The sequence below is a fragment of the Eurypyga helias genome, unplaced genomic scaffold (assembly GCF_000690775.1).
Source record: "Eurypyga helias isolate BGI_N326 unplaced genomic scaffold, ASM69077v1 scaffold43862, whole genome shotgun sequence".
Classification (NCBI taxonomy): domain Eukaryota; kingdom Metazoa; phylum Chordata; class Aves; order Eurypygiformes; family Eurypygidae; genus Eurypyga; species Eurypyga helias.
Window position 1 is genome coordinate 2268 of NW_010238718.1, and position 15062 is coordinate 17329.

A 15062-nucleotide genomic window follows, 5' to 3' on the forward strand; every position below is an offset into this window, starting at 1 on the left:
CTATTTTTCACTAAAGTAGCCTTGAAACTGGCATAACTAATTAATGAAGGATTCAAGTGCAATTAGGAAGCCTCTGATCACACAAAACTGCTGTTGTATTTTTTATGTCACACATTCCTATCTGCTTCCTCAGTAGAGAAAGAGTTGCTGGGAACAGTCCTGTGTTGCAGTCATCCCAGCATCTGGAAATAACTCATCCAGGCATACTTTCGAGAATTTTAATGTTGTTCAAACTGTTACAGGGGCCTGGGCTGGCTTAAGAGCTGAGACGAGCCATGAGATGCACTGCCATGAGATACACTAGCAAATATTTGTCTTCCCAGCCCCTCGCTGGCATTTTTAAATCTCTCTCTGATTGTTGAATAGAGGAGTAATTCTTTGCAATTTTGTTTTCTAGTACTAGTACTTCTGTCAATGATGTCAAAAATAGACTGCTGATTTGTTTGTATCTAGAGTATTTTTATTAATGACGTGTTAGATGCAGAGGCTTGTAATCAATCTCTAGACACAAATACAAAATACAAAGCTTCAGGTTTATTATTTGGAGCACTAAGTGTCCATCTTCTACCACTCTTTTAGTTTTTTGAATTTCAAGACCTTGCCCACATCAGTTTGGGGTACTCATACATTATTGCAGATGGACTTGCACAAAGTTCTTTAGGTGTTTTGATGTATTACATTTTGGACAGGAATTCTTCAACAAAATTGCTCTCAGATTTGAAACAGTGACTCATTGTCAAAACATACAGGAAACAATGTGTAAGACTTGCCATCCAGTCTGAAGAAAAGAAGTTAACGATGAATGTACACAATAAATTTCGTGCGTGTTGTTTAACATAAGGCCAGAAAGCTCTGCCCACAGTTTCATGTTTCCACCCTTCTGTTTAAGACCCTACTGCAATTAACCTATGAACAAATTGCCCTCTAGCTCCCCCAACTGAATCATTACAATGGAAAAAGTGAACAGTTAATGGCTTTCCCCAAAGGTTGACCTGTGTTTGTTCAGCTTTGATTTCAGTAAGTTCTGCCTTTGGTGCTTCGGCTTTTTAATCTCACTTGCATTGATCACACCTGCTAGTGATCTCCTTTGAAACAGCCATACTGTTCCAAAGAAGACAGGACCTTCTGGACCCAGGTCTGTTACAGAGTTGTAGAAACAGCTGGCACCTAACTAGAATGTTTTGGGTAGAGGTGGTTTGCAGGATGTAAGAGGGATAAGACCTATCAAATCCCTGAAAAAAGATTGCCCTGGACAAATGAAAAAAGAGTCTGATGAGGCCCTGACATCTAGGAGCAGGGTGTCAGTAGACTTCATAGTTTTAATCAATTAGTGACAGGACCTGAGGAGTTCTGGGAGGATAAAAAGGATCATGGGATGCTGTTGGGCATGGAAAGCACTAGAGTAAGTTATATAAAACTGGTTTCTCAAATGACATTGTGAATATTTGTATTAGAGTCCTTGAGGCCAAAGCTTGAAGTGGTTTTGTAAGTTGTGACCTTATTTATATGCGACTGTGCTGTTTCTGTGGATGCATGCAGCAGGGATTTTAGCAGACGTGTGTCTTCCAGCTGTGTAATGTACACAGGCTGGGCAATTACTTATCTCTTGGTGACTTTATGACAGTGCGTGCTCCTTTTCCCTGAGGCAACCAAGCTGCCATGTCCTCTTGAGCTTATGCAATGCGGCTGTGTTGCTTGTGCAGGATACAGCATTTTCTCTTCTCGTTTCATAAAGCTTTTATAATGTCATACCCTGAGCAGGGGCTCGTCATGGTGTCTGGGATGTCAAGCTCATGCGTCTCTCATCCGCAAAGGCCTGTCATTTTCAAGGTGGTTGAATACTTGCCAGTCAGAGAAAGAAAGGAGACATAAGACAGCAGGTCAGCAGAGGGCCAAAGTGAACCTGAATCAGGATAATATGCTGGAGCCAAGGAAAAGGAGAATATAATATAACGATCATGATGGAATGGTGTGGGTTTTGTTGTTACGGACCTCTGAAATAGGCACAGGAATGAAGCACTGAGACGAGCAAAACTTCCTTCTCTCTCTCACAACATCATTATCTGATCTTGTTTGACTTACTGATAGAAAGTCTCAGAAAGCCTCTCAAGATCTAAGTTTATGATACTGGTTTTCTCCACTTCTTCCATTTCCTGCAAATCCACATACACTATGAAGCAAGTCACAGGTAAGTCATTGTCATAAGAGGTCAGAAAGCATTGCTAGAAGGGAGTTACCAGAAGTGCCTTTTGTGATTTAAAGGAGTATTAATTCTTACATGTGGTAGTGTAATGGAATTTTGTTTTGTGGGGAGATTTCAATCAGATTAACATTCTCTGTAATTCATTCAAACCATGGAGATGTCTTCCTTAGGAAGCGAGGAGTTCTACGTGACATAACTCCAAAATTAAATTCCAAAACTAAATTCCAAATTCCGTCTGAACCTAGTATATATTCAGTATATGGAGGTTCATGTCACTGACACTAGCCAGGTAGGAGAATTCAGAAGCTTATCACTTAAACCTCAGTAACTGACAACCTGCAGAAAAATCAACTTCTCTTTAGTAGATTTTTAAAGTACGGCATTTTACTTTGTGTTTCTCTTGGAGTAAGAGCTCACATGTTGCTAATTACCATTCCTCAGGTGTCCTACAGGAATTATTAAACTACAGTAACATAAAATCTCTTGGCCCAGAGACAATTGAGTGTGATGTTATTGTGAGTACTAAGGTCGGTTCCTGTTTACTTGTATTTTGCATACTATTTCCTTGATGGCTTAGGGAAAGTCACATATGGGAGGAAGTGGTAAAGAAGAGATGAAGGAGGGCCAGATACCTCTCAGCCCTGTGAAGGATGTTATTTTTGGAAGAAGGTGGAGTAGATTGTGGTGCACAGGGTGTGTAGTCCTCTCTGCCGAATGGTGAGGGGTTCCTGACTGCACTACTCTGGTCGTTCCATCGGAGCAGGGAGAAAGTATGATGTTTGGAATATGTAGTGGAGAGGTAGTATGGAAGTAGAAGGAATCAAGGCTCCAGCAGTTTCTTCAGATCAATGCCAATTGCTAGGCCGGTCACAAAGCAGTAGGGCACCAGCTCTGAAATAAGGATGGTGGCTGATGTTTATTCCAACAAATGTTTCTTCGCATGCTTTTTTACTATGTGATAAAGAATTATCTTGATTCCATTAACCTGGTATTCTCTCTCAGAAAGTCCATGACATCCCAGGTGTAAGGTCATTTAAGTCAGTGTTGGTTGTCAGAATGTATGTAGCAAAGCCCACAGTCAGTCATCTTTCTCCTGACTACTAAACAGTCTAGGTGCACCCCTTTATTCTGATTCCATATTTGATCCATATTATGCAGTTGTGTGTTCTGTAAAAGGAATTCAGCAAGTCCACTGAATTAGGAGTGCATTGTTTTAAACACTCTAATGCATTGGAAGTAATACATTTCAGCTCTGGTATGAGCACACTTTTGGTGGTGTTGATTTATGCATTTTCCTCTCAGACAACGTCCCAGTCAGCATTGGTACTCTGTGATCTGTAATGGCACCCTCTCCTGCATAACTAAACCCCTTGAACCTCCAAAGTTTTGGGCTTACCAAAACAGCTTGTTGAAATGATATGGTGTGTTTCCTTATTTTATAAGAAGTTTTTTCATGAACAGTGTTATTCTGATGCATGGAAAATAGCAATTCAATAGTTTGGTTAATGCTTATTCATACAAACACCTTACAAATGAAAAGCTTGCTTTATATAACCTGGAATACTTTTAAATATGTAGCTTCTCCTCACCATAGGTACCAATACTGCTTCACAGAAGGAAGCAAATATTTGCTAACTTGGCAATACTGTAGCCTTTTGGGGTAGTTAGAATAATTTTCACTATGTTCTCTAGGGAAAATTAACTCTCCGTAAGAAGAAAACCAAAGAGATACTGCTAAATTGCAGCAATGCAAGGGGAGTACATAGGATATGCTTGCTTAATGACTGACATCCCCAGTAGTGACTGTAGTTATACACCCTTTATTTGATAGCCATGTGCAATAGAGATCGTTTTAAGGTCTGCTACCAATCAGTATGTAGTTGGAGAGGTGCTTGCTTTATGCTAGAGTTTAGGTAGTACTCAGGGCCATTACTTGTGTTTCTTATTAAATTTTAGGCTTGAAGAGCACTTGCAAAGCCAGTCCTTCATCAGGTTGAGTGTAATGTCACTTCCCATCTTAATTTCAGTAGCAGTGGAGAAGCCAGTCCTCACTGCCAACCTGTCATGTCCAGAACCAGTATGCTCCCTTTGGCTACGTGCAATCGTACCTTTGTTCAAGAAGAAAGTGCAAAGCCTACGTGGCCTATGTAAGACGGGGACAGAGGTCAGGTCCACCAAATCCAAATTACTGCAGTCTCCCTGTAGGGTTCTTGGGTGCTCCTGTTACTCGCCACATGGCCCTTCAGCTTGTCCCCTTGTTCAGTGCATTGGTCTTTGTGTCCTAGGCAACCCCAAAGGAGAGCACTGTGGGAAGACTTGTTTGGAAGAGCAAGCTTATCGAGGCAGCCAAAAGAAAATGGATCTATTGTTGTATGTATGAACCGCTGGAGCTGCGTGTCTGTTTGTCAGATGGCCTTTACCTTTCTTATGCTTCTGTGTCAAACTTTGTGTTTGTTTTTATCCATAGGCTTGTGGACACAGATGGAAAAATATCTTTTACATAAGAAATGAACACAAACTCCCATACGGTATTTGTTTTGCCATCTCTTCTGATTTTCGAACTGAACTGAGCAGAAGAATATGCCCATGCTATATAGGTAAGCAGGATGCCTGTCAGTCAGATTATGCCACACAGAGTGGAAGAGAAGAATTAATCTTACCCATCTGTGCTGCTCAGACTATTCGGGCTGTTTCATTTGGCACATTATTTTCGTGGAACAATTTAAAAAGAAAAGTGTAGTCTTTAAAGTCACAAGATTTCACGGCAGCTGTGATCAAGTGGTACGTAGTGCTTTGAGTTTGTTTCAACATTATATTGAAGCTAAAGGCTATACAGTGAAAACCAGTGGGTTTAGTTTTATTACAGAATCAAAACCCAATGTTGTTTTGTTTTGAACTTGCCTCAACTTCTGTTGAAGACCTGTTAGGAAAAATCAGAAACTACATGTTCTCATCCTTTTTAATATTTCTTGCCCATTCCCAGATCATGTACGAAAGTTTGGAGAAAACCATGGGTCATGCCAGGCTGGAATGTCTAGTTTTTACATTGAGGTGTGTATTAAAGATACCAAACTTCTTTTTATATATATATATACTTGCGTATATGTACATATATATTTTTTACTTATATATAAATGCGAATATTAACACTGTCCTTTTTGTGGCAGAGAAAAATCGGACTTCACTCATTTCTTTTTAATTGGATCTTGATAATACTTGCATGGTAATTCCCAACTAATACTTTTACTTTTTATTCCCACGAATACTTTTACACTTTACTGAATCCAAAATTACTTTTCACCTGGAAAATGAGCATGAATACAACACAGAGTATGAAGCTTTATTATTCTCTTTAATCTGTTTGGCACAACGTTAACACTAATAACCTTTACCTTCTTGCTTTACAGAGTAATGTTCTGTAGTGTTTAATCTCCATTTCACCCTAAGGTTATGATTTCTAAAAAAATCTTTTAAGAAGAAAATATTCTGTTTGTTGCTCTCAGGTTCTTCACAACTCAAGGTCTTTAATATTTTTAGAAAGTCTGAAAAATGTTGTCTGTGATCTAGTGGTAATCCCCCAACACTGAGCCAGGTGCGTCTCCAGTAGCATTTCATTGACTTCACAGGAGATCTGAAGAATAGTCTGATGTGTTTTTCTTACCTTCATGAATGTTTAAATATGAATAACAAGGCTTTGTTTTATTTTTCTTTCAGGACTTAATTATAATGGGAGCCCCTGGATCATATTATTGGACTGGTTCTGTTTTTGTATACAACACAACTGCAAATACAATCCATGCTTATACGGATTCAAATAACCAAGTGAAATTTGGCAGTTATCTAGGTAACTAAAAATAATTTTACTTTACAAAAATATAAATCAAATAATTAGCTAGATAGCTGATCTTGAAGTGAGAGCGCAGTGTTTACCCGTCTTTTCTTTATTAATTCCAGAAGCAATGGTTCTAAAGATGTGTTCTCTTTTTTGCTAAATATTATTTAAGTCTTCCTCTCTGTTCTTTTTATGTGGAAGCTTCTCAAACATTGGATTTCTGGTTTTATTGTTTCTCCACTGAATTTCTGTCATTTCTCGATTTAGAAGGTAGAGATATGCTTCTGATTAGCAGTGGTTTGCACTTCACTGTTACATCTGAAATGCTGCCAAGGGCTTTCATAGCAGAAGACATAATGATTTCACATATAACAAATATGAAAAGTTTGTTACAGTGAAAGTTACAAGGAAACAAGTCTTAATTGCATTATCAATAAGGGGAAGTATGGTTTGTTTGGTTTTTTTCTAATTCCAACCATATCTTGCTCTGGATACATGGGAAGGCAAACCTTATCACAAATGTCTGCAAAGAAAGCCGTGAAGCTCCTACTCACTTACCTGTATCTAAGTAATCAGCTGAATTTAGTGCTAGAATTTGTAGGGGTTTATGCTAAGAACCATCAGTAGCTTCAGCTTTCTCACTACACACTAAGAAAAGCTTGGGTGTCCTTCCTGAACTCCTGAGCAAGAGTATTTTTTGCCTGTGACCATTGGCTTTCCCACTCAGATCTGATTCATGTGGATAAACATTTCCTGTTTCTGATGTCACTCTTGACAATAGGAAGCAGGCATAAATTACAAAATCACTATTGGGAAACACAAAGTGTCTAATGCTTCAGAATCAGTACTGAGCCTTGCAAAGGCTGCAGTTGGGCTCTGCAGGGAAGTCAAGCAGAAGAGATGCTGGATGGTAAATGGCGATCAGATACCCAGACCACTATGGTTAACATCTCTAACCTTTCATAGGACAAATGACAAATTTCAGAGAACACTCGCTCCTGCCTTCTGGTAACAGCAGAAAAAATGAGCTCATCTGTGTGTGTGTACAGTAGCCGCTGTGACAAACCTTACATTTTGTACTATTCCATGCTACTTACACCTCCACTTCATTCCCTCATTCTAATACATAATTGGTTGAAAGAACATAAGGGTACCTTCCTTCCCCTCTCTCCATGGCTGTCCCATCATTGGCATTGTTTGAGGCTGAAATCTATTTAGGGTTAACTCTGTTACCAAAGTGGTCAGGGTTGTGGGTTTTTTTGAAGCCTGAGTTTGCTTCTCCTTTAAATAATGAACAAAAATGTCCTTACCAAGTGTGTGACTGGAGTCAAGCACATAACTAGATATAATTACCTACTTACGCTACCGTTCTGGCAAGGACTGAGAAGTTGGCTTCTTTATTTACATTTTCACTAAACTGTCAAATAGTAATAAGTAACAAATTAGAGATCGCAGAAAGAGCGTGCAAAAGTATTGCAACATTTTTCCATAAGTTTTAAGAAACAAAGCTGTTTACCCTACTTTTAAAAGAAAGAAGGATGGTGGAAAGAGAAGCTGGTAATACATAACTTTTGGTAGTATTTCCCTGACTATTTCCATGTCTATTGGACATTAATAGCTGACTTCTTTAAAAGGAGTTAGATAAGTAATCAGTGTTTCAAATCAGCTGGGCCTGATGAAAGAGTGGGCCTGATGAAAGAGTAACCTTAGGCACCTACAGACTGCCTTAAAGAAATCACAAAGTAACGGATAGTTTTTTTGGGGAATTTGAGAACAGAAATTAGATTTTAGAAAACTAAAAAACTGTAGTAATGGTAAAGAGGATAGAATTTGGGGGTTGGAAATAAAATTTCATCTGATTGTACCTTTAAATTTAAAGGGTCACTTACGTGATTTTTTTTTTCTTATTTCTTCCCACTCCTTCCCCATCTCCTCCCCACCAAACATTTTAATATCACAATAAAAACGAGGACTACCTGATTACTATACTTTTGTGTCTGTGTTTGGCTTTGGGGTTTTTTTATTGTTGTTTTGGTTATGGGTTTTCTTTGTGGTTGTTGTTTCTTATTTTTTTTTAAAGTTCATTAGAATTACCAATGTTTGCACCTCAGCAAAACCAAAATAACTAGAAAATAAGAAAATTTACCTCAGAGGAGGTAAATTAAGGTTCATTCACTTAAGCTTAATTTTGTTGTTGAATAAGTAAAAATTAGGTGTTGACCTTTAAATGATAGATTGCCTTGTTCACCTCTTTTAGCTTCAAATGTGAAGCTTTCAAATATGAAAAGAAAAAGCTGGCTTAGTAAGAACTGGAATTCTAGACAGTTGTTATCACAGAGGAAAGATTCAACAGTTGTTCTCATCTGATCCAAGATGATGTTCCCATTTTCTCTGTGTGCTGTGAAAATCATCAGTCATTCAGTAAATGCAAGAGTAGCAGAATATGTTAACTGCCTTCCTTGTTTCAGCTTAGCCATAATGTATTTTGGAAAGAATAACGATGACTTGTGTAGTTACAGACGAAGGCGTTAGCCTTCAGTTTGCAATTCTGTGGTTGGACATCTGCACCAAAAGATGATCCTGTTTAAGTGCTGTCTCCACTATCTATTTTGTTGTGTAGATTCATTTACGAAAGCCAGTGCGATGTTTTCGTATTACATAATGAAGCTTTTGCTCCAGTGTGTTCCTGACACTTTCATGTGTGTATCCACAGGGCTCTGTGTGTGTGTGTGTGTGTGTATGTATATACGTGCACATGCATGCAAGTGGCACCACATTTCATTTTTCTGTGGTCCAGGTACGATAGTCAAAGAATAACAATTGAATCGAGTGTTTCCACATTGCACTGTGTGGCCTTTTGGTGGGTTTTATATGTGTTACAAAATGAAGTCACTGAACAATTGCAGAATATGCGTTAATAGAAAGTGTTTGCAATTTAATTGTATTGCTTTTAAAGTATGGCAGATAATTAAGATCCTGGGGAGAAATGACACTTGCTTCTGTTTGTTGGAACTTATGTTTCTATTGAAGTTTTCCTTATTTCAGGAACTTTATTTTCTGTTTTCATTACTAGCTTGCATGAGGTCTGTATGTCAGACTCACAGTAATGTCTGCTGTTGACAGCTTTTATACATCATGATCCCTTTTTTTTGTTGTTCTTTATATAGCGTTTCCAGTATTGAATAGTGCATTTCTAATTTACAGGATACTCTGTTGGAGCTGGGCATTTTCTGACATCAGCCAGTACAGAAGTGATTGGAGGGGCTCCCCAGCAGGAGCAGACTGGTAAAGTAAGAGATTTTCTATACTACTGGTTTAAAGAATAGACCCCCACATACTCACATTAATCTCAATTGGAAAATCAGGGGTATTATAGACAAGTATCAGATAGATGTGATTTCTCACGTCAAAGAAGTCAATTTCACAAGTCAGAGGAATGAGGGAAGATAGTCTAGGTAACACTGCTGTGAACTATGGTGCTAAAGAAAGGTACAGATAGGAAATAGTAAATAGCTGTACCGTGTGATATTGTGTGTTGCTTTGCTGTTCTGTAGCACATGCTGTAGAGAAAGCACAGGAAAGTATTTGAAATTACTGCTTGCTGAACTCCACTTATATTTTCTTTTTGTTTCAGGCATACATTTTTAGCATTGAGAAGCAACTAAACATTCTATTTGAACTAAGGGGTAAAAAGGTAAATCATTCATACAACTTTTCTGCACCTTAGAACTTCTGACATGTTGTCCTGGTTTTGGCTGGAATAGAGTTAATTTTCTTTCTAGTAGCTGGCATAGTGCTGTGTTTTGGATTTAGGATAAGAATAATATTGATAACACGCTTAGGTTTCAGTTGTTGATGAGTAGTGTTCTCCTAAATCAAGGACTTTCCAGCTTCTCATACTGCTCTGACAGCGAGCAGGGGGGTAGGGTGGGGCACAAGAAGCTGGGGGGAAACACAGCTGGGACAGCTGACCCCAGCTGACCAAAGGGATATTCCAGGCCATATGACCTCATGCTCAGCATATAAGCTAGAGGGAAAGCTCACTGTGGGGCTGCTGCTTGGGGACAGGCTGGGTATCAGTCAGTTGGTGGTGAGCAATTGGGTTTTTTCCATTTGCATTTCTTGTCTTTCTTGGGTTTTATTTCTCTTTCTTTGTTATTTTCCTTTTTATTACTTTTATTTATTATTATTTTATTTCAGTTAGTAAACTGTTCTTATCTCAACCCATGAGTTTTCTCACTTTACTCCTCTGATTCTGTCCCCATCTCACTGTGGGGAAGGGAGCAAGTGGCTGTGTGGTGCTTAGTTGCCAGCTGGGGTTAAACCATGACACATGTCTTCATCAAAATTCAAAAATAACACGATTTCTTGTCTGCACACAGCTTGGTTCTTACTTTGGAGCTTCAGTTTGTGCTGTGGACCTGAATTCAGATGGCCTCTCGGACTTGCTAGTTGGTGCTCCCATGCAAAGTACCATCAGAGAAGAAGGAAGAGTTTATGTCTATATCAATTCAGGTTCTGTAAGTATTTTCTCTTAAAAACACATGGTAACATAGTCACTCTAGTATAACAAATGAAGAAGAAATTTCATCTCTCATCGTATATTATTTCAGGGTATAGGAAAACCAACTCTCGAGCCGTGATGCCAATCCCAGCAGGAAACTGTAGCACAGCTGCAAGGGCCAGCTGTATGAGCTATAATACCGTGGTACTTAGGCTAGTGTGAGAACTGAAGACAGACTGGTTTTGTTTCACAGTACCTTCAGGTGGTGACAGCCTGCCACTGCTGCCTCTTTGCAAGCTGTCCTCCCTTAGCATGCTTAGCCCTGAACTGGCATGCGAAGAGTAACTTGTTTAGCAGTTCAGAAACAAACGAGGAATGAACACTTTGAGTGCGGTTAGTGGTACGAACAAGTCAGGAAAGAGACTGGTAGTCCTTAGTTTGGCAAATAAAGTAGCTGGACAGATCATGCATCAGAATTAGCTTCTGTTTATTTTTAAGGATCAGAAGTGAAAGTATAATCACTGGTTTTTGTGTGCTTTCGAATTTGTCTAGCTTTGTAAATTTTATCTTAGTCTCTTATTTCCCTTTCCTTGTTTCCACACGAATACCTATTCTCTTATGCCTGTGATTAACATTTTCTTAACATGTTTTCCTCACAGAGAACTAAGTCACTCCAGCATACCTACAACTAACTAAGGCACACACAATAACTTTGAGGCAGCTATTATTTACTGCCTTATTAGCAAACAGTTTTCTCAGATCAGTAAGCCAATGTATTCTGATATAAACCTACTGCTGTTTACAGGTGTTTGCTATGGGAATACATTGCTATTTGCTTTCTTAAAGAACAACTCTCTTGTTCTTTATTATTCTTACACTAAATACTGTTAAACATCTTTGATAATGTTTGCTTCTACACCAAGGAGTTCAGTAGGATTATATATTGGTGTCTGAGGCAGTTTTAACATTTTTATTAATATTCCAGGTCACCTAGCAGATGCTTTGTTAATGTGCCATTGACTCTGCTTTCCTTCAGGAGGCAAAGATGGTGGAACTGAACATAGAGCTCAGTGGGAGTGACTCATATGCAGCCAGGTTTGGAGAGTCGATAGCCAATCTAGGGGACATTGATAATGACGGTTTTGAAGGTAAGTGTATAAAGAAAACTCTCTGGGTTTAATTCTTTGAGCAGCAAACTCTCATAATAAACAATAGACATGATAGACAGTGTTGGGACAGGATAAAAATATGACAGGCATTTTCTACTGTTCAGAAATTCAAAAACGGTTTCAGTTTTTCCATCATCAAAACTTGGACTGTATGCAGGAGCTAATAACCTTTGTGGAAAAACTGACAACTTTTTCTGGGTTGTATCTTTACCAAGTCCGTGTCTGTCTGCATGCTTCCAAATTACCCATTTTATTTTCAGTTACCACCCAACATTCTCCTTTCGCTCTTCCCTTTGTCTTATGTTCCTGCTCCTGTTCCGTAGCCTGAAAAGCTTGGAAAAGTCATTCTCTTCTTATCTGGTTTCCTTTTCCTTAGTTTTCCACCCCTCTCCTTTGCTACATGTTCCTCAAACTCTTGTCAAGTTTCGTTCCTCCTGGTTTGTGCTACCTTCACAATGTTATACACAAGTTTCAGGTTTTGCCCAAGAACATTTGTGAACTGCAAATGAAAACTGTGTTCAAATGTAGAGCGGGGGAGCAGAGAAGAAAAATCAAATCAATAGCAGCTTAGCAAAGTAGACGTATGACACAGAATATCTCTCTGCCCAGAGAAGCTGCAGATGCCCCATCCCTGGCCGTCTTCAAGGCCAGGCTGGATGAGGCTTTCAGCAACGTGGTCTAGGGGTTGGAACTAGATGATCTTTAAGGTCCCTTCCAGCCCAAACCACTCTGTGATTCTATGTTAATGTAAAATGGGTATCCTAAAACTGCAGGGGGATTGCAGCAAACAAGTGGATTAGCTTTTGCAAGGAGAAAAAACACTGAAAAGAAAAACTGGAAGTAGTATTGGGAAGGGCAATAGGAAAAGAAATTTTCTAAGAAAAATAGCTTGGAAGCAAAATATAAAGAGAAATTGGGTGTTAGAAACCATTTGTCTGTAGTAAGTAATAAAAAAGCATAGCAGAGCCAAAATCTTCAATGATCTAAACCATCAGATTCAGTCCTGTGAAGATAATGTTGTGCATGTTGGTGTAGAATCTGACCTCTTCAAGAACATATGTGTAACTTTAATTAGCACAGCTTGGCTGCCCTATTTTCATCTCACCAGTAGAGAGACATATTTTATGTGATTTACTTACCAAAGTATGGATCCAATTAGTATGGATTCAATCAGAGAATTGTTCAGAAAAAACAAATTGTCAGAGCTTTGCTTTTCTGGTGATTTTTTGTTTGGTGCAGCATGCAGTGTTTCTGATTTGCAGGTAGTTCAGTTTTTCTTATTTGTGAATTAAAGCTCACAATTACTGATTTCTGTTAGTGACTTTCAAGATGATGTTATTTGTCTCCTTCTCCCCATCTCTGCAACCTCTGGCTATTGGAACCATGGGGCTTTTTGGTAAGGGCGTTTGAGGGTGGGTTGGTTTGTTGATGTGTCACCACACCATTCTGGCATTAAAGCATCTCAGCATAAAACATATCCCTTTGTACAAACCAGCTACCTACGTTTCCTTTTTAAATGTCTGTTCAAGCCTCTTATCAGCCATTAAGGACACTTCATAAAAAAATAAATGGTTCATTTCAGACAGCGTAGTAAGAGTAATTCTTGTGTTTCGGTGATATAATCCATGTAAGAATAGCAGAGTGCAGGAAAATCATCATAATTCCATAAATACAAGGCTTTTGTTTGTTTGTTTTAAGGACTATGATAATTTTGGCTATTCTCCATGATAACCTCTTAAGGGTAAAATTCAGTACTGGTAGGAACAGACTTTGTCTTGGACAAAATAGCTGTATTTGGCCCTTGTTTTCCAGAAACGTAGTACTTAAGGCACAGTCAGATTACTGAGCTGGTCCATAATGTTTCTATTTGCTTTGCATCTATCTTCAGCACTTCTTTTGAATTCAGTCAAATAAATGTGGTCTGGCATTGCATGCATTATTACAGGATTTCTTTAACTCTTCCTTGTTCATGTTTCCTAGCCAACTGCTTATCATTAAATTGTTTTTCCACAGATGTAGCAATTGGGGCTCCACAAGAAGATGATCTAAAGGGGGCTATTTATATATACAATGGCAGGGAAGATGGAATAACGCCATCATTTTCACAGGTATGCTTTTTCAATGTAAAATAATTGATCCAGAAAAAAAGTGAAGTTTTAAATTTGACAGGGTTTATGAGATACAACATTTGCAGTCATTGAAGAATATCACTTTCAGAGGTATACTTTCACAGGTAAGCATGTAACTGCCCTCTGCAGCAGGATGGTTGTGCTAACATTTTTCACTGGATATTATAACTCAAAGATTAGCTTTCCAAGCATAATTTTCTCTTCTGTTTTTTTTCCTCAGAGAATACAAGGACATCAAGTCAGTAATTCATTAAGCATGTTTGGACAATCCATAGCGAGTGGCATTGATGTAGATAACAATGGTTATCAAGGTGAATTAAACAGTTTTCTTTATTTTTAAGAGTAGAGATTCATAGGGAACAACCCTATTGTGCTACTCGTTACTGTTAACAGCAGTAAAATCTGTTGTTATGATGACATGTCACATCTTGCATTCTGGTAAGAAAAAAACCCAGAGGTAAAGCTGAGGCCATGCAGTCAGTTTCCACAGTCATCTAACTTATTTAAGGACTGAGAATGATGTAACAGTAAGTTCATGGGGCTCAAGAGAGAAAAACGTAGTTTTTATTTTTACGGCAGCCACCTCATCTACTAATGGCACAGAGAGCTAGTTTGGGCACTGGAAGCACGTTCGTTGTCCTGACTAGTGTGCAAACCTAAAAATCTTACTGGTATTCACATAGTTTGGATTTTGCCAGGAGTCACTGAGCTCCATGACTCTCAGGCTGTGCAAACAGCACATTCACCTGACTCAGGGCTCATGGCATTGGATTAAGACTGTTGTGGAGTTCTTGTGAGCATGACATAGAAGCATTAATTTGGTCTAAACCAAGCATATACTCATTGTTTTATACATACTGTTACCATATATTGACATTATGCAGATAAGCATTAGGTCAGGTATAGCCTGTTCTGCCCTTGCAGGTATAAAAGCATAAAGTTATCATGAACTGCATGCTGTATGCTCTGGCTGTGTCAACAGAAAAGTTATCCAGGTTAATCTGTAATGCTGGGCTAGGGGCAGTGCACAAGCCCCCTGCTGTCAGGTCACCTGTTTACTGATTTGGGAGCCATGACCTCAGACCCTCATATCATGTAGACTCATCTGACAGATTCACTTTTGCTGCTTCATTTGAGAGGTATATATACTGTGTATGTTTCTTTCCTTATTGCATGAACAGTTTTCAGATAGTCTGGAATAAATGAAGTAATTTTTTTCTATCTT

The 15062-nt window shown here is 38.7% G+C and overlaps 1 protein-coding gene across 1 annotated transcript in view; it reads left to right on the top strand.

Moving 5' to 3' along the window:
* Positions 1–2172: 2172 nt before the first annotated feature.
* LOC104506840 (integrin alpha-4-like) overlaps positions 2173–15062 on the top strand; it is a gene marked incomplete at its 3' end in the record, with an annotated part of 25675 nt that continues 12785 nt past the window's right edge. Inside the window, 12 exon segments of the mRNA XM_010147933.1 lie at positions 2173–2188; positions 4489–4530; positions 4533–4573; positions 4671–4800; positions 5187–5254; positions 5918–6047; positions 9240–9325; positions 9670–9729; positions 10418–10555; positions 11576–11687; positions 13722–13816; positions 14058–14148. Of these exon segments, the coding sequence (XP_010146235.1) occupies positions 2173–2188; positions 4489–4530; positions 4533–4573; positions 4671–4800; positions 5187–5254; positions 5918–6047; positions 9240–9325; positions 9670–9729; positions 10418–10555; positions 11576–11687; positions 13722–13816; positions 14058–14148 (1009 nt within the window).